At 41.3% G+C, this 19,720-nt stretch overlaps 1 protein-coding gene across 11 annotated transcripts in view; it reads right to left on the bottom strand.

The window, feature by feature from the left end:
• Positions 1–19,720, bottom strand: part of LOC120746103 (microtubule-associated protein 2-like) — an 83,035-nt gene that overhangs the window by 21,951 nt on the left and 41,364 nt on the right. For all 11 annotated transcript variants that reach the window (XM_040051384.1, XM_040051386.1, XM_040051383.1 and 8 more), the window contains 2 exons: positions 16,090–16,153; positions 3,592–3,779 (listed from right to left, as the gene is read on the bottom strand). In XM_040051384.1, the coding sequence (XP_039907318.1) occupies positions 3,592–3,733 (142 nt within the window). In that variant the 5' untranslated portion in view covers positions 3,734–3,779; positions 16,090–16,153. The remainder of the gene's footprint in view (positions 1–3,591; positions 3,780–16,089; positions 16,154–19,720) is intronic.

The following is a 19,720-nucleotide window of genomic DNA, read 5'->3' as shown; positions in this document are numbered from 1 at the left end:
CATAAACTTTCCAAATGTACTTGTTAGACGGTGGCACAAATATCATTGGTTCTCATTTAAATTCTAACATGGTGTTGTAGCACTGCATTATCTAAATTACAAGCTTATTTCTTGCCTAGTTTTTCTCTGTCTGTTTTAAGGGTTTATTCATTCAGTTTTCTTGGTATTTATTTATTCAGCTCAACTTTTTATGAATGCTTTTAGTAAACGATTTAATTGTTTATTGGCAGCAAACATTGCTGGAACCCTGATATCATGCAGGCACTGGACCGCAGAGAAGTGGATCTTGATGCTGTTTCCATGTAGATGTAATGCTGTCTCTTTAATATTGTCTTTTTTTTTTAGCAGGCAACTAATTTGGTTGAGAATAGACACTTTAAACAATGTATAGTGCTTTGCAAAAGTCTTAAAGCCACCCCTTGTTTCTTTATATTTTGCTCGAATGGAGCCAGACTTAATTTTTATTTTTAAAGGGCTCTTGAACAATAGTTCTCCAGGTTTTCTGAAGGACTTTCAAGTGATTAGTTGGACATTGGCATTTTCAGTCCAGCCGTTGTACCTGACCATTTTAAGAGGAATGTTTTTGTTTGCTAGCCACTTACACTGACCTGTGAATCATTCAAGTATAAAACACTCAAGGAATGAACCAGTTGTATTGTGTCTACATATAACAGACAACTTGGCAAAGAGCCAATTTTAAATTGTATCTTTAGACACTTTGTTACTAGCAGCCTGTCATAAAAACACATAATTTGTTCTCATTTCTTTAGTTGAATCTCTGAAAAATACCAAAGATAACACAGTTTCACATAAAATAGTATTTTTGCACCAACAATGTGATTTCCAAAGAGATTTTGAAAAATTTGCATATCTCATCATGGTGTGCAGTGTGTCCTTAAAAATAATTGAAGAAACTGGGCAAAACAAGAAGTATCAGGCTTAAAAAACCCCAAACCCTAAAATATTGACTACAGGGAGTGCAGAATTATTAGGCAAGTTGTATTTTTGAAGAATAATTTTATTATTGAACAACAACCATGTTCTCAATGAACCCAAAAACTCATTAATATCAAAGCTGAATGTTTTTGGAAGTAGTTTTTAGTTTGTTTTTAGTTTTAGCTATTTTAGGGGGATATCTGTGTGTGCAGGTGACTATTACTGTGCATAATTATTAGGCAACTTAACAAAAAACAAATATATACCCATTTCAATTATTTATTTTTACCAGTGAAACCAATATAACATCTCCACATTCACAAATATACATTTCTGACATTCAAAAACAAAACAAAAACAAATCAGCGACCAATATAGCCACCTTTCTTTGCAAGGACACTCAAAAGCCTGCCATCCATGGATTCTGTCAGTGTTTTGATCTGTTCACCATCAACATTGCGTGCAGCAGCAACCACAGCCTCCCAGACACTGTTCAGAGAGGTGTACTGTTTTCCCTCCTTGTAAATCTCACATTTGATGATGGACCACAGGTTCTCAATGGGGTTCAGATCAGGTGAACAAGGTGGCCATGTCATTAGTTTTTCTTCTTTTATACCCTTTCTTGCCAGCCACGCTGTGGAGTACTTGGACGCAGTGTGATGGAGCATTGTCCTGCATGAAAATCATGTTTTTCTTGAAGGATGCAGACTTCTTCCTGTACCACTGCTTGAAGAAGGTGTCTTCCAGAAACTGGCAGTAGGACTGGGAGTTGAGCTTGACTCCATCCTCAACCCGAAAAGGCCCCACAAGCTCATCTTTGATGATACCAGCCCAAACCAGTACTCCACCTCCACCTTGCTGGCGTCTGAGTCGGACTGGAGCTCTCTGCCCTTTACCAATCCAGCCACGGGCCCATCCATCTGGCCCATCAAGACTCACTCTCATTTCATCAGTCCATAAAACCTTAGAAAAACCAGTCTTGAGATATTTCTTGGCTCAGTCTTGACGTTTCAGCTTGTGTGTCTTGTTCAGTGGTGGTCGTCTTTCAGCCTTTCTTACCTTGGCCATGTCTCTGAGTATTGCACACCTTGTGCTTTTGGGCACTCCAGTGATGTTGCAGCTCTGAAATATGGCCAAACTGGTGGCAAGTGGCATCTTGGCAGCTGCACGCTTGACTTTTCTCAGTTCATGGGCAGTTATTTTGCGCCTTGGTTTTTCCACACGCTTCTTGTGACCCTGTTGACTATTTTGAATGAAACGCTTGATTGTTCGATGATCACGCTTCAGAAGCTTTGCAATTTTGAGACTGTTGCATCCCTCTGCAAGATATCTCACTATTTTTCACTTTTCTGAGCCTGTCAAGTCCTTCTTTTGACCCATTTTGCCAAAGGAATCAACATTGCCTAATAATTATGCACACCTGATATAGGGTGTTGATGTCATTAGACCACACCCCTTCTCATTACAGAGATGCACATCACCTAATATGCTTAATTGGTAGTAGGCTTTCGAGCCTATACAGCTTGGAGTAAGACAACATGCATGAAGAGGATGATGTGGACAAAATACTCATTTGCCTAATAATTCTGCACTCCCTGTATGTTTGGAGGAGGTCAGTAGAGAGGAACGAGAGTGACAGCCGTCTACAGCCATCTGTGAAACACGGTGGAGGCTCTGTCATGGTTTGAGCTGCATGTCAGCCAGTGGTGTTGGAAGTCTTGTCAAAATGTAGACACAGAAAAGTAGCATCAGATTTTGACTGTGCAATACAATCTGGAAACGATCTGATTGGCAGCAGCTTCATCGTTTGATTGACTGGCCTCTCCACAGCCTGGAACTTAACATCATTGAAGCAGTCGATTGGCAAGAGCTTCATTTTCAGCATGACAATGATCTTAAACTCACTGCCAAAATCATAAATGTTAGAAAAGAATAAAGCTGGTCACACCAAATATCGACTTTCAAGCTCATTAGAAACTTTACTGCATTTCCATGGATGTTTGGACATTTCAATAATCACTGCACCTATTTCCCATTCTCCTAGTAAAATATAAAGAAAAGAGGCTGGCTCAAGACTTTTTCACAGTATAATAATATACTGCAATTATATAATAATTTAACCCTTGCTGATTGCTGATGATGATTATAACTGTTCGAGACAGTTTATCTATAGCCTAGTAGGTTTATAATCATAACTTTTTTGATAACTTTTTTCCCCTTTTTGGCTACTTTCATTTTTTGCTATTTGTTAACTTTTGTGCTCAATTTCAATCCGGTCCACTGCGCTCTTAAATCTTATTGTAATTCTGCTTTGTCAGACGAGTTGAGCTGATCCTTCCACTTAACACCGTATGGGAATCACCAATTTTACACTCACCAAAGAGCCATCACTGTACCTTCCCCAATGTCCTTCTGCCTTTGTTAACACAGCTACAGCAGACTGTCCATGTTCAGCACTCATTCAATCAAAACACTTTAATTTGTTCAAGTGCCTTCATGGGATTGACTGCTCTTGCCCAGCATGATGGAGCCAATCACAATCCTCACAGCTGTAGACCCATCTGGTGGTGTGTGCAGGCAGTCCAATCAATGCCATTGATACAACTTTGCATGCACATGCTTTTGCACACGCTCGCAAACACACCGCACGCCTACCTGACGTCCCAGGATGCGCAGCCGCCCCGCCCCCGTGGTATCCATTCTCTCTATAGGCCGAGCTGTAGGCGGAGTAGCCATTCTCGCCATTCTCCTGGCCGTTGGAGGCCCAGTGCCCCTCTGGCTGCTGACCGTCTGCCATACCTGCCTGCTGGGAATCCGGGGAGGGGAAGGGTCACCTGTTGTGTCTAAGGGTGGGGGGCGGGAGAAAAGACAACGTATTATATAACAATAATAATAATAAACAGATGAGTCTTGGCAGAGATGAGTCTTTGCTGCGACAATAAGAGGGAGAAAACCCCCTGTGTGGTGAAGGTTACAGAATTGGCCACTAGAGGGAGCAGTGTGCTACGCTGATCCTTTACCGGCCGGCCTTTGTCTCAGCATCCACGTGCTGAGACAGGAGGGAGAATATGTACATCTCATTGGTCACGATTCATTAGTTTCTTTGTTTGGTCTTGCTTCTATCATAAAGGTGTATATGGCAACACCGCCTGATAAAATACATGCCTTCATTGTACGATTATTTGGATTAACCCCCCCCTGCCTCCCCCCTCTGCCCCACAGAGTGCAGGGATGGAAAAAAAAGCAGGTGATTAGTAAAAAACAAACAAATTCTCTCAATTTTTAATCCAAAATATGTGACACTCTGCTGCAGAGAGGCTATGACACCGTGGTTGAACACACCCTTGATATCCCATAAGGAGGCTGTTACCATGGCAACCACAACGGGCCTTAAGGGTAGGTGGGGGGGGGGGTCCGGCAGATGGGTTTGACAGGCTCACCCTTTCAGTAGCAAACAAGTGCTCAATATGCACACAAATCTCGGAATATAACACAGCGAGCACATTTCCACCAATTACAATAACAAAAAGCTTTGTTGCATTCAAGTACGTGCTGCTGAAGTATCTACGTTTTAATCAAGCCTCACTTAAAGCTATGTTTTACCCTCCAGAGCAAACACATAATGTTGCCTCCTGTGTCTGCCATTCTCCCTAAACAGGATCATTATAAACAAGCAGCTGCAAATTATTTCATCATAACAAACCATCAAGAAGACTCCTTTCTTCTTCCTCTCCCTTCTGAGGCACAACCTTCATGCAGGCAGGCGGGTGGATGGGCCGGTCAGTCAGACTCTCAGCAGAATGTTAATACATCTATTATACCCCCAAACTATGGAATAAAAATAACCATCACGCCAGCGATTGTGTCGCCTCATCCTCACTCCTTTCCTGTCTCCTTTCCCACCCTGCAGCGTCGCATGATGACAGGCCCGCAGTGATCGGGGCTAATGTCTGCTGCAGTGTGAGGCTCAGACAGAGAGGGAGAGAGAGAGATGAAGAAGGAGTAGAAGGAAGACCTACTGACACTCAAAGATACTAGGCCAAACTGTCTGAGACTGAAAATCTCAGCCCAGGGCTCAGTCTAGTCCCAGCTGTTGCTAAGGAAGAAAACTGGTGCGCTGACAGCCACATGGTGCTCATGGTGGTTCAGAACCGCTCTGACCTGCTTTTAGCTTCTTATTCAGCAATATTGTGCCACACTTGGCATTCACACATTATCCCTGCAAAGGATGTCATAAACCCTGGCTGTTTAAATAAAGACATTGAGTAAAAAACAGGTTAATTTACAGAGTTTTGGGCCAATTAAAATCTTCAATTAAAGAGTACTGCCTGTTTACAGTACTATTAAATTACACATCGACCTTAGGAGCAGAACATGTATTTTTTCCATACTTCTTAAGGATACTGATAAATAAAATTAAAGCAAAGACATTCAAGAAACGCATGTGGATTGGTGTGCTTCTAAACAGCATCCAGACATGATCAGGACGACCTGCTGAAGTTTAAACTGAACATCAAAATGAGGAAGAAAGGTGATTTGTTCTCCATTCTGCATCCTCCATTCAACGGTGATCAGTTTACAGAGAATGGTATGAAAGAGCAAATATCCTGAGGAGAATAGCCAGACTGCTTTCAACTGGTAGGATGGTAACAGTAACTCAAATACTCAGAATTACAACCAAGGCATGCAGAAGAGCATCTCAAGGAAACTGAGGCTACAGTTCACACAGGTTTGCCAAAACTACACAACAGAAGATTGGAAAATTGTTGCCTGGTCTGGTGAGTCTCAATTTTTGTGACATTCAGATGTAACTTGATTTAAACAACATAAAAGCATGGATCCATCCTGCCTTATCACGATTCAGGCTGGTGGTGTAATGATGTGGTGGATATTTTCTTGGCACCTTTTGGCCTCCTTAGTACCAACTGAGCATCCTTTAATTACCACACCCTACCTGAGTATTGTTGCTGACTATGTCCATCCATTTATGTCCACAGTGTACCCATAACACACCCATCAGGTGTCAGAAAGCTCACCGAGTTCACTGTACTCAAATGGGCTCTGCAGTCAGCAGATCTCAGTCTGGTAAAGCACCTTTGGGATGTGGTAGAGATGGAGATTCTCATCATGGATGAGTAGTTGGAAATAACAACTCTGTGATGCTATTACTTTAATATGGTCTTAATATGGTGTTTGGTGAGTGTATAAACAAGAAAATTCTGATTTTTTTAAATCCCCAGATTAGAATTATACTTAATTTATTCTGTGACCTTTGGACTTAAGTAACACTTTATACTGAAGTCACGCCAAATTGTCTATTTTTTTCTGTTGTTTGGCTTTGCCAACTCTCCAGACCTTGCTTTCCAGGCATACCCTGTCATCCTCGTACACTTAACATGATTCGACATTGCCCTCTCGCACCGGTTCCCCTTGGTTGTTTACCAGTCTTAGTGTGTTAGAAAGGGATAAAGTCTGCAGTGGCTATTTTCCAACCACAACACCAAAAAATTAGAAGATTAAATGAGGCGTATTCTGCAGTGATGAAAAGCCCTATAACGGTTTTCCTCTCATGTTTCCCACAGCAATCCCTCTCTTTTAAGACACAAGATACTTTAAGAAATATACTCTGCAGGGTTGAACAGACAAAGTACAACAAAATGAAGTTTGATCTTTATATTTTTAGGCATTTTTTAGATACAATCCTAACAGCAATAGCACAGCATGAGGACCATCACATTTTTCTAATGCTTAGAGGGTTAGCTCAACAGCACTAGGAGTCAAAAGTGATCCGTCAAATTCCATCACATCTCGAGTTTGATGCCTTAAATGAAACGTTCCAGCGTGATCGCTCACAGAGAAGAAGAAGAGAAGGTGTGGCAGCAGGCCTGAGGCTAATCGGACATGAGCGGGTTTCTCTTCTTCGTCTTTCTTTCCTCTTTTACTGTCATCGTCTTGCGCTCTCATGACCCCCTGCTGCGCTCCTCTCTACCTTCCACCCCCAGCATCTCATTGCACCACCCAAGCTCTAATCCCACCACATTTCCCTCCCTGTCTGCACCTCATCCCCCCTTCCAACCCCACCCCAATCTGGGTCACCCATCATGCCTCCGTAGAGCGCCACTCACATCGGAATGTCACCATCCATTTAGGATGGAGGATGGAATCTCTGGCAGCCTGTCTCAGTAGGCCAACCTGGCCTTAATCCTCTGTGGGAGAGGCCGAGTGTGTGTTTGAATGTGTGTGTGTGTTGGAGAACCTTTGTGTTTGCAGCTAGAATCAGCACGGTCACTAGGTAAGATTTTCTACACCACACTACAGATTAACAGTATCATTTAATCTCTTCTATTTGCTTTCGAGCAGACTAATCTCACGATAGTATCTACTGAATATCTGTATGAAATGAACGTGTTATAGAGATATAGATATTTTATTTATTGTTCGTGTCTTTTTTCAAGCAAATCAGCTTGTTACACGCACATTGGTGCACTGGATGATGGCTGACTGTCACACTGAACAGAAGAACTGTGAAGTACTAAAGGACAAAAAAGTTTCCCGTGACCTGTAATCAACCCAGAATCCAGTGGCTTCCTCCTCTGGCAGCAGATGGACAGATTATGTTTTGCTGACTCAGCAGAACATGTGGCAGGGGGCTGGGGGGGTATGAAGCGTAATGAGTGCCTTCAGCGAAGTGTGAATGAACTGTGTAAATGCTGGAGAGCAGCACGATGAGCGAGGCACGCGCACACACAAACTCACAGCCGTGAACACGAGGCAGGGGTGATATCCACTCCTTACAGATTAAGTGCCGTAATAACTGGGGTAGAGGTGCACTGAGATTATATTAGCACTTCTTTCAATAGCACTGTTTTCTAGATAATGTTGATATTACTCAGTAAAAAAATATTCCAATTAAAAATACATTAAATATTTTAAATCACGTGATAATGAAACTGTAAAAAGCTCAAGGTTGTTTGTTTCCTACTTTTTATTTATTAATACTTTAAACAATAACCTGAGTATCAAAAACTAATGTCACCAGCCTTTCTTTTTGCTGTGTTTACATCACTATGTATCTGCATTCCTATCAAATAACTGCTTCAAGAGATCTAAGTGACTGTATCCGGGCCTCCTTCCCTTTCTTTGGTCACAGTCCAGATCTGTCCATGTATCTCCTGCCAGGAAGATGAGCTAGACTCGTACCTGGTAAAATAAGATTTTTATCGACTCATAAAACTCGACGATTGACGATTACTTAGTTTTTTAAAACGTCTTTTATGTTGCTGCCTCGTGTCTCGGTGCTCTATTTTTTCTCTTCTCTTCCCCATCACACTCTTCCAGTCATGGTGGATGGCTGCCCCTCCCCGAGCTCTTGGGTCTCTTGAAGGACTCTTGCCTGTTAAAAGGGAGTTCTTCCTCCCCACCGCTGATAAGTTGTTCCTCAAAAGGGATCGTAAAATTGTGGGACTGTGGGATATAACCTCCTTAAACCTCTTTAATTTGTCAGTAATGATTGGGGTTCATATATACAGTTTTACTAATAAACTTTTCAACATGTCCACATACATGTCCCTAAAGAGGACAATATAACAACACTGGATGACTGATTTGACTGATAAGTCCTGTAAGTTTTGAGGTGGAGGCTCCATGGATCAGACTTTTGTCCAGCACGTCATAGATGCTGGATTAGATTGCGATCTGGGGAATTTTGAGGCCATTCCTGAACCATTTTTACTTTGTGGCAAGGTGCATTATCCTGCAGAAAGAGTCCACAGCCAGCAGGGAGTACTGTTTCCATGAACTGGTGCACATGGTCTGCAACACCACAGGGAACTGTGCTGTCCCCTCTTCTCTTCACCCTGTACACCTCTGACTTCTGCTATAACTCTGAATTATGCCACATTCAGAAGTTTGCAGATGACACGGCCATCATGGGGTGTATCTGGGATGACCAGGAAGAGGAGTACAGGAGCCTGGTGAGGAACTTTGTCACATGGAGTCACACAAACCACCTGCAACTCAACACTTCAAAGACCAAGGAACTGGTTGTGGATTTCGGGAGGTCCAGACCAGGTCCACTGCCAGTTCAGATAGAGGGAGAGGAGGTGGAGGTGGTCAACACATACAAGTACCTCGGGCTGTGGGTGGACAACAAACTGGACTGGTCATGCAACACGCAGAACCTGTATAAAAAAGGCCAAAGCCAACTGTACTTCCTCAGGAGGCTGAGGTCTTTCAACATCTGCAGGAAGCTCCTGAGGATGTTTTACCAGTCAGTGGTCGCAGGAGTCCTTTTCTATGGCGTGGTGTGCTGGGGGAGCAGCACAGCAAAGAGGGACTCATCCAGACTGGAGAAACTAATCAGGAAGGCTGGCTCTGTGGTCGGCATGAAGCTGGACACTCTGGTGACAGTGGCAGAGAAGAGGACCTTAAAGAAACTGATGGACATTATGAACAATGCTGGGCATCCTCTGCACACGGTCGTAAACAATCAGAGGAGCCTATTCAGCGACAGGCTGCTTCTCCCAAAGTCAAAAACCAACAGACTTAAAAACTCCTTTGTCCCACACGCCATCAGACTGTTTAACTCCTCACTGGAGGGGAGAGGGAGGAGAAACAGGGGGACAAGGGAGGGCGGGAACAACCGAGTTGTAGGGGCTTTTCTACACGGTGCAATATTTGTTTTTTGTTTTTTGTCTCTTTCTTATATTTGACTGTGCAATAATCACTGTGCAATATACTCACTCAAATGAGCAATCCTATTTATCCATATTGTATATTCTGTATCTATATATGTGTATATATGGTGTATTTATGCTTATATCCTTACTCTCATTCCCCTTAATGTATCTGTGACATGCAACTTCTTTCGGTGCTTTGCTACTGGAAACTGAATTTCCCGGAGGAACCCACCCGAGGGATTAATAAAGTTTCATCTAATCTAATCTAATCTAATCTAAAAGAAAACCTGATTCATCAGACGAGGCCATCTTCTTCCATCGTTCATGGTCCGGTTCTGCTGCTCATGTACCCATTGTGGGAACTTGTGGTGGATAGAGGTTAGCATGGGCACTCTGACTGATCTGTGGCTATGCACGTTCTTCTGCAACAAGCTGTGATGAACAATTTGATATGCAGTAGCTTGTGTGCTGGATCAGACCATACGGGCCAGCCTTAGCTGCCCATGTGCATCATTGACCTGTGGCCACCCATGACCCTGTCTCTGGTTCAGTGCTGTTCCTTCCTTGTATCACTTTCAACAGAAACTGATCACTGCAGACTGGGAACACCCAGAGGAGCTGCAGGTTCGGAGATGCTCGGAACGATTCATCTAGCTATCACAATCTGGCCAGTTTGTCAAACTTGCTCAAATCCTTATGCTTGTCGTAATGGTCATAATGTTATGTCTAACTGGTTTATGTAAGTTATACTTGGTAGATTTTAACTTAACTTTAACTTATTATTACTGTTAGTAATTTCTGAGCTAATTTCCTTGACCCTTCCAAAATTTCTCCAAGCTTGAAAAAAATCCTTCAAATTTGTACATATGTGCATTAGTTAAACACATTGCCTGCTGCAGCTGTCACCAAAACACGATGTAGCCTGAACTGATATGTGTTCATCACACAAACAAACCCATACAGGTGCTTAGTCATCATCATAGTAACCATGACAATATATTCACTTTATGTAATCTAAATGCTCCTCACTCGAAAACAATGACAACAGTAAGTTCATTAATGTGTGCTATGCAGTTCATTTTAAGTAACCCACACCTGCAAACTGATGTTCCCCCTTTTAAGGCAATTCAGGGTTGAGTTTAACTGAAAGCAACTGCTGGCTTTCTGCACCCTTTATTTTCAGCCCCCAACCTCATCACAGCAGTAGATGTTCCCTGGCATGCATCAGCCCCATCCTGCAGTGATGTCATTGTTTCCATGGTGATATAACAGCCAGTGCGACCAGTAGAGGAGTGTGACTTTGACCACGTTATGGATCCACAAAGAGGTCAGCAGAGCCTGCAGGATCCGGGAGGGGGGGGGGGTTCACAAATGGGAGCGGAGCCATTTAACTCATCAATATCCTGATAGCTGGTTACAGGTTGGGCTCTTGATGTCATTTTAGGCTTTTATGCTGCTGGTGGTGCTAATGGGGGCGGTATTAATTATATATTTTTGCATGTAGACTCTTTAGTTGCTATGACAGTAAGAAAAATACCACACAGCAGGATTTAAAAGAGAGATAAATCAAGAATGTATGCCTTTCATGCTTTGATTACAAAAATAATCAATACAAGAAAAAGAAAACTTGAGAAAACTCCTAATTTTGTTAATCATCTTGCAACCCTTCCAGTTTAGTCTTGGCTCCTATTGTCGTTTCCCACACCTTTTTGCTTTTCAAAAAAGGTTACAGCTGAATTGTTTAGATGCATAAGAAACACACATCGAAAGAAAAACAACACAGTCAAGCATAATAAACTGCATGATCAAAAACTGTTTGCTTCTGCAGTATCTTCCCCGGCACATCTGTGTCAGGTGAACCTCTGGATTCAATGGTGTCAGCGTAATTGGCAGAATCACTGCTCCCCCTGGTGGAGCCCCTGTTCCAAAATCGACACCTATATGTTCAACTAAAATTTGCAGCTGCCCAAATGGACAAGCCAGATGCCTTCTGGAGAAAAGTTTTATGGAGAGATGAGACAAAGACTGAGATGCTTGGTCACAATGACCAGAGGTATGTTTGGAGGAGTAAAGGTGAGGCTTTCAAACCCAAGAAGGCTGTACCAGCTGTTAAGCATGGTGGCGGTATTTAAATTTAACAGCTAGATGGTGGAAAGTTGGACACAGTTGGGTGTTCCAACAGGACAATGATCTGGTTTTGGAATGGCCCCGACCTGAACTCTATTAAAAATTTGTTAACAGCGCTTAAAAGCCAGATCTATGCAAGGAAACCAAACAATTAAAATGAACTCTACCAATTCTGCCAAGAAGAGCGGTCAAATATCAGTCAGAATTATACCAGAAGCTTGCTGATGGCGACCAAAAGTGTCTGGTTGAGGTGCAACTTGCTAAGGGACATTTACATTCATGCCGATGATGAGTGGATGCAACATTTTGACCACGACTGTTTGTAGTTCATTTAACTCAGCATGTTCATATAAGCATGAAGCTGTGTGTTTGAGACCAGTATAAATAAAGTCCATCAGCTCCATCATTCAGGCACAGGAGGATCTGAAAGATTACACTTGTTATTTCATTAAATTAACAGGCCGAGTTGTTTGATGTATATAAGACGGTTTTTAACACCATCTGCAGACTCGCTGGTGTTTAAACGTTCCTCTGTGTTTCTGTGCAGACTTTAGCATAAAAAGCTCTCCACCCAACTGTGGAACACACACGTGTCCCTTTCACTCAGTTTCATGTATTAAAACCCTGTGAAAATGTTTTTTTTTTCCGCATGATTTTTTCCAAGATTCAGAAGCTGCTTTTCAGTGAAAGCTTCACAGTGAACACTGCCGCGTTTTTTTCTCTGAAGCTCAGTTTAGTTAAGATGACTCAGTTCATCTCGGCTGGAGATGGTTTGCTGTGCGCTGAGTCAAACTGGGATATCAGAGAGGAATCGCTGACCTGACGTGAACTTAGGGCCGCTCAATTAATCGAATTTTAATCACGATCACGATCTGGGCTTTCAACGATCATTAAAAATGACTGAGCCGATTATTAGGACCTCCCTCAAGCTTTACTCTCGCGCTGCTCCGTGTGGCAAATCGAGCACACCTCTCGTTTCGAACACGCGTCACAACAATTAAGAGGACCCGAGGGAAGCTCGGGAAGCTAAGCAGAAGTTATTTGGAGAGGAGAGTGACTGCTGTTGGTTGAAAAGAGGGGTAAACAAAAAAAACTTCAGTGGTGTGGAAACATTATGGGTTCGCGGAGTCAGACGTGGATCAAGTAGACACAGTGTGTAAACTTTGCTACGGTGTAGTAGCTGCACCACAGAGCAACACTGCAAAGTTCACTAAACATAGATGTTTACATTTAACATTTATTTCTTATATTGCAAACATTTGCACTGTCATCAGTATTTGCACACTATTTTATATTATTTTTTAAAGTCATTATTCAATACATTGTTATTGTTAACCCTTTACAGCCGGTTAGAGCAGCATGCTCTGTTTTGTGTAACTATTTTTAAATCCCTGTAGAACCGGAACAGCGTAAGCTAGCGCAATAATTTGTTTTGCATATGAAACCAGAGGAGTTGTACTTACATCTTATGCCATCAGCTTGTCCTCGGTCACGGTTTCCTTCCACATAAAGCTTTGCAAAAATTGCATAAAAAGCGCTTGCAGGAACAAAAACATAATATTCCAGAAACACGCTTTGCCGATCTGATCAGCTGTTCATAACACTTCCCACATTGAAACAGACGTCAGCGCAAACTATCGCATGTCCGCCATTTCCTGTCCAAAACCGGAAGTGACGCCATATTCGCGAAAAATGTAGTTTTTTACTTGTAGGCCTTAAAAGCCTATACTGGTGTTTTTATAAGTCATGTTTGACTTTTCTGAATAGGTTCTGGGATGCTTAGAACTCGAATTGCACAGCTGGAAATAGTTTATTTTGATGCATGTGCTGTTTTCTTTGCAAATTTGCATCATAGGATTGTTTTTTTGTTTTTCCTGCAGTATATAAAAATTGCTATATCTCCAAAATAAAACTATGAAGACACTCAAAATAAATTTCCTGTGGTGGGAAACTATTTTTTGCAACTTTTTTGTATTTAAAGTTTTGAGGGATAAACCTCTTAAATTTCTCCAAGTAGAAATATATGTAAAAAACAAAACAAAAATGATTTTCAATTTTTTTGTAGTTTATTGCACTTTTTTGCAATTAACGTAGTTATTATCGACTTAATGCATACATATTATTAAAATATGGGCTATAACAGTTGTATTGATGTATAGCAACTTGAAATGCTCTCACAAATGGCACTACAGCATGTAAAAAAATAATATAAGCTCTGGCGGACTTGGTTCTATGGTAGGTCTTAAAGGGTTAAATAAATATCGTCAAATAATCGAGATCTCAATTTCAGTGAAAATAATCGTGATTATCATTTTTGCCATAATCGAGCAGCCCTACGTGAACTGAAATGAAGTTACTGCTCAGAGACATGTAGAGACAGTAAAGATGGTGTAAAAAAAAATGAATTCAGCGCCTGAACACCATACAGGTGGTTTTTTTTTCTTGTTTTTATGCCACTTCATTTTTTAGTTCTTTTACTTGTTTTTTTTTTTTTTACACTACTTTTTGACTGTTTGTCTGTAAAAAGTATTTAATAAATAAATAAACGTACTTACTTAATTACTTACAACACTTGGAGGCTGAGGTACTGCTTTGCCAGGATCCTCAGATACGCACATATCGACAGACAGTTAAACAAAAGAAAACTATGCGAATTAAAGACAGGGTAACGAAGCCCTATAGCTGTGAAATACATCAAAGCTCGTTTTGGATGTATCTCCTGAAGGCTCAGTGCTAATAATTTAGTTTTTTTTAGCTTATTATTTCGTTTTTATTATGGTATTAAAGAGTGGAGGCAAATCTCTACCAGCCTACCGTGCCCACCAAGTAGACAGTGGACCATTCATGATCATGAAGAGCTGGAATTACACTTGTGAACTGAATAACTTTCTATTATTGACACATCAAACAAACGGCTGCCAGGACAAACAGGACAACTGTGACATGTTTACACAGCACGAGCTCGCCGCCGTGTTTCTCAAAACTTCCTGTCTGTCAGCCCAAGCCCTCTCTTTATTACCCAAACCGAAGTGAATTATGATGCCAATTACTGCACTACCGCGCTTGTATACACCTACACCTACGCACACAATCTGCTAGAAATCAACTGACACGTACACAAACACCCACCGGCTCACACAAACAAACACAGCTCAAATGCATCCAGAAGTCGTTGCTTAGGAGCGAGCTCGTTGTTGACACAAGCTAGATATAGAAACAGATGTTTGTGAAATCTCCGTCCTGCCGCTCGCTCTGTCATTTCTCTCTCTGTGACGATACTCAAACACATATCAGCGGGAAAACACAAGATTAGACTTTCAGCTTAATGACTCCTTTTTGGCATACAAAAATATCCGTCATGACACCAACGCAAACAATCATTTCTCTTCTTTGTGAGCATAATTCCCCCTCTATTATATATATATATATATATATATATATATATATATATATATATATTTGACAATAGTCAAGCTAATCCTCTGGCTGAGTGCAGTCACTTAGAGCCGGCTCCCCGGGCCCCATGAGTCATGGGAAAACTGAGTGTGAAATGTCATGGGGGCATATGAGCAGAAGTAGTGAATCTGGCAGCAGGCCACAGTTTCCTGCTTTTGCTTTTTCTTTTCTTTATGTCACTTTAAAAGCTCTCATTAAGCCAGAGTTTATCAGCGATGTCTCTAGTAGGTTTATATGTATATAAGGTGGCTCTGCAGATGGCAGCGATGGTGCGTCATTTTATCTCGTGGAGGTAAAATCGGATAGAGCACATTTATTAAGTTGTTCAAGACCAGAGTAGAAAACAACTCATCGCTCTCCGCTGACTTTGTTTTGCATGAAACTGCATCCTTGTCAAACTGAAACATGCTTAGCTGCAGCGTGACATGCAGAAATGAGTTTCATATAAGTTGCTGAACATTATTTCTGTAATATTGTAGGGTCTACACCTACTTCTAAATTGCACTGAGATGTCACTTATAAATTTAAATATCCACTTTTTAAATAAGTGGATAAAGTTCTTTTTAAGTAAAGTTTTTTTTGTTGTTGCTGTAGCTCAGGTTGTATTAGCATGGTATTTATATCATTGAGCCAGCTGTGGGTAACATTATTATGTTCACAAGGGCCCTAGCTGTGTCCTGTATGGAAAAACGTTGTGTTTGTAGCCGACTGTTCCCCTATAGTGGCCATGCTTTTCAGAGCATGAGTCACTGTGTCTATGTTCTTTGTTCTGGAGTGAAATAACTCATCAGCCATTCATGAATTTATTCAATGTTGTTACTGTAACACCTTTGAAGCTGTGTTTTTAACTAAAATACTGAGAAGAATTCATGTTAAAACTGTGTTGGCTTACCGAAGTTGAAAAGCTGTCGTTGGTGATCAATGAGATAGGAAAGCGACGAGCTGAGGCGTCTTCTCTGTGAGGGAAAAAAAAGAAAGAAAAGAATACATGTTAGGACATCATTAAACTGTGGAAAAAAATGTTTAACTTGTAACATCCTTCTCTCTAAAAGAGGAGCTGTGTGTCACTGGGTCAGAAACAAGCCTAAGCTGCTTTAATTCACCAACATCTTTACATTTAAACCTCTGAATCCTGTCTAGCTAGTCCTGAATCAAATGAGGGGCGTTTTCTACATGACAGCTTTCATTTTGGACTGTGCTTGAAGCAGCCGGGCGGGAGACATGCGTGCACACAGCAGCTTAGCTCTGTCACCTGGAGTCTGCCGGCAGCGTTAATCTGATCGTCAGCGTGGCCTTTCCTCTCTTTTAAGCTGCCGCTGATGCACAACAACAAAGCCAGAGATGATCTAATCTATTCACAGTGTCAGCACGTGTGAATATTTCTTGCCTGTCTGGGTGTTTTATTTTCTCATTATGGGCTTGAGTGTCATTACAAGCATTGTTTTATTGTTGTTGTTATTGCACATGCTTTCTTTTGCAAAACCATACGAAACAAATGGTTTTGTTCTCTAACAAGATCGTACTGTTTGGTTTTCCTTCAAAAAAGCAAGATTTCCTTTTAATCTGTAACTGACTTTGTACGGTAAGTGGGTTAAGGTGCAGGTTAGCATACGTTAGAAGTGATAATGGGGAAATTGTAGCTAGCTTGGCTCTGGTAAAAGTTGACAAAAACCAACTATCAGCACTTCTAAAGCACAACTCTCATTTCTTGAGAGAAGCAGATGTGGATCAAAAGCACCAAAACTGCAGTTCCTCTAATGGCCACTTGAGGGTGCCCCCAAAGGTGAGTCAATATCCATTGACGCCCATGTTAAAACTTTACAGCAGAAACAAACATGTTTGGAGACTGACACGAAAAACTCTTTTGGTATCTACTACGAATTTCCCCAAGTACTTTGATACATTTTCACTATGTAAAGTTCTACAACGTGGTCGCAGTTTTTATGTGACCAAAAAAATAAAAAAATAAAAAATAGAAACAGTCATTAGGATAGCTTCCAATTCAATTGTAGGGATGATAATATTCTAAAGAATAAATCAAAAATAATTATCTTCCACAAACAAGTGATTACAAGAGTGTGCATGCCAAACAGACGCACTCCATGGCGAGCTGCTTTTAAGATTTATCAAATTCTTGGATCGGACCGCTGGGGCTGAGCCAGGGGATGAGTTAAAGCTTAAGTCGGCCATGAAGAAACACAGATTTGCACGTTTGCTCTGCTTTGGGACTGTAAGGAGGCAGAACACAGAGCATCCTGTTAACATTAAAACAGTGTGAAAGGACCGTGGGGGAGTTCTGGAGCCAAAAACAGGCATTCGGAGAGAGACACCGAATGCAACAGAGGGCTGAATGAAGGAGAGAGAGGAGGGGAGAAGAGATTTTCCAAACAGGAAAGGGGGGGGGGGGAGTTATTAGAGTAGAAAGAATAAGAGGGGAAAAAGTGGGGAAAAGATAACTCACAGAGGAGGAAAGTCAAATATTTCCTTCTTTTTTTTTTCTTTTTTTTTTCAAAAAAGAAAGAACATCTCTGCAAGTGACAGAACAATGCCACTGTTATTAATGTTGTCTTGCTCGACAGTAATTTTTTTGTGCTTATGCTATTAACCCATAATTGTGTGGTCATGCTTAATTTATCAGCTTTAGCCTTTAGCTATTAAATTAAACCACAAGGTCTCTTGTAATTTAAGACATTTTCATTCGTCTGCTCAGTTGATGCACAGAGTAGGAAATGTATTTACTAATGCCGCCAATGCTTGCTGAAAACTATCCTAGTATTTTAGCAGTTTAAGGTTATAACCACATGTAAATTGTACAGAAAGCAGATTTTTATTATGAATGGTTAAAGTTTCTGAGTTACAGGTGAACTTTCAGTATTTCCCACGCAAAGACTTTATACTTTCAATTATATGGAAACTCATTTCTGTATGTTTGTTTATATGTCTTTAATGGTTCATCACCATATGCAATCAGATTACTAGTGGATAATCTCCTGGCCCTTATTTTGAAAACCCAGCCCTTGTGATTTCCCACCAGTCTGCTTGCTGGACAGGTTCCTGTTGTGGCTGTCCTCTTTATTATTCAGCTGCTTTCCAAGAACCTGGAACTAGCAGAAAACAGTTTTCACACGACTCTTTGTCCTTCCTCTATAGCAGGGGTGGGCAACTCCAGGCCTCAAGGGCCGGTGTCCTGCAGGTTTTAGATGTGTCCTTGATCCAACACAGATGATTCAAATGGCTAAATTACCCCCTCAACATGTTTTTTATTCTCCACAGGCCTGGTCTGTTGACCCAGGGTGATATCTAAAACCTGCAGGACACCGGCCCTCGAGGCCTGAAGTTGCCCACCCCTGCTCTATAGGAACCTCCTGGATTTAGTAAGTACACCCTTACTAACATCAGAGGTTAAGAATTAAGAGGTTAAGCGTACTGATGATTGATAAGTCTGAGCATCTCTATAAAAGCATTAGTTTTGGCAGTTTGCAGGTCAGTAGCATTCAGGTGTGTGCTAACACAATGCCACAATATTCCCAGGAGTGGACATTTCAGTAAATTCACCATAACACCATAAATTCATAAATTCACCCTCAGCTTTCAATTCTGCTCCAGTCAGACCCAGAGATGCTTAAACTCCTCCACTATGGGCAGCAACTCAGCTATAAATCAGGCGGACATCCTTGGGCTCCAATCCCCGGCTTCCAAAACTACCCTCTGGTACAATGAACATTAAAATTTTAAATATTTTTGCTTATTTTGCTTCAGTTCTATTTTTCTTTAATTAGTTATCCATCTGCATACAGACAGAACCAGATAAAAGGCAGGCAGGCTCTCTGAAGAAAGGCAGAGAAAGAAAAAAAACTAAGATCATACAGGAAGTAATGTCTCTTACAGAGGAGAGCTGCCCAGCCAGGGAGGCTTAGCCAGAAAGAGAAAGGGATGAAGGGAAAGAAAGAAACTGAGAGACGTATAGTTACAGCTCCATCCAAAAATATCGGGAGCGTGACAGGAATAGAACCGCTGGACTGAGCACCACATGTTTTTAATGGTTACAGTAAATGATCCTGTCTCTCACACAGCAGCTGCCCTGTTTATGAAACCCAAATGTTCCTCAGCACAGTTCGTCATTCTTTTATTTTCAAAAGTGCATCCATCTTCATTACTCATAAGTAATTCATTATTAAGTGCAACTTTTCCTCACTGTAGGATGAAACCAATTAACAGGAGTTGCTTAACTGAGTAAAAAAGTATGTTTTTGGCCTTCTCATGACTGTCTCTTTGTCTCTGCAAAGCACCAGAATCAGCAAACACCCACTGATTTCCCCAGACTGCTTTTTAACAAAAACTATATATCTAAATAGTTTCTTATCTTATCACCAAACTCATTAATTGAAGCTTTTACAGGATGATAATTTGACATCTTCACAATCTTATCAGTCATCCAAAGCGACAGTCAACCCACCAGTGCATCATCTTCATCGGTTTAAAAACAAACAAAAGAACAAACTGCAGGGTGGAACAAACACGTC

The sequence above is a fragment of the Simochromis diagramma genome, unplaced genomic scaffold (assembly GCF_900408965.1).
Source record: "Simochromis diagramma unplaced genomic scaffold, fSimDia1.1 OVJJ01000107.1, whole genome shotgun sequence".
In the NCBI taxonomy this organism is placed as follows: Eukaryota; Metazoa; Chordata; class Actinopteri; order Cichliformes; family Cichlidae; genus Simochromis; species Simochromis diagramma.
Note: the sequence above shows the minus strand (reverse complement) of the source record. Positions and strands in the feature narration are given on the sequence as shown.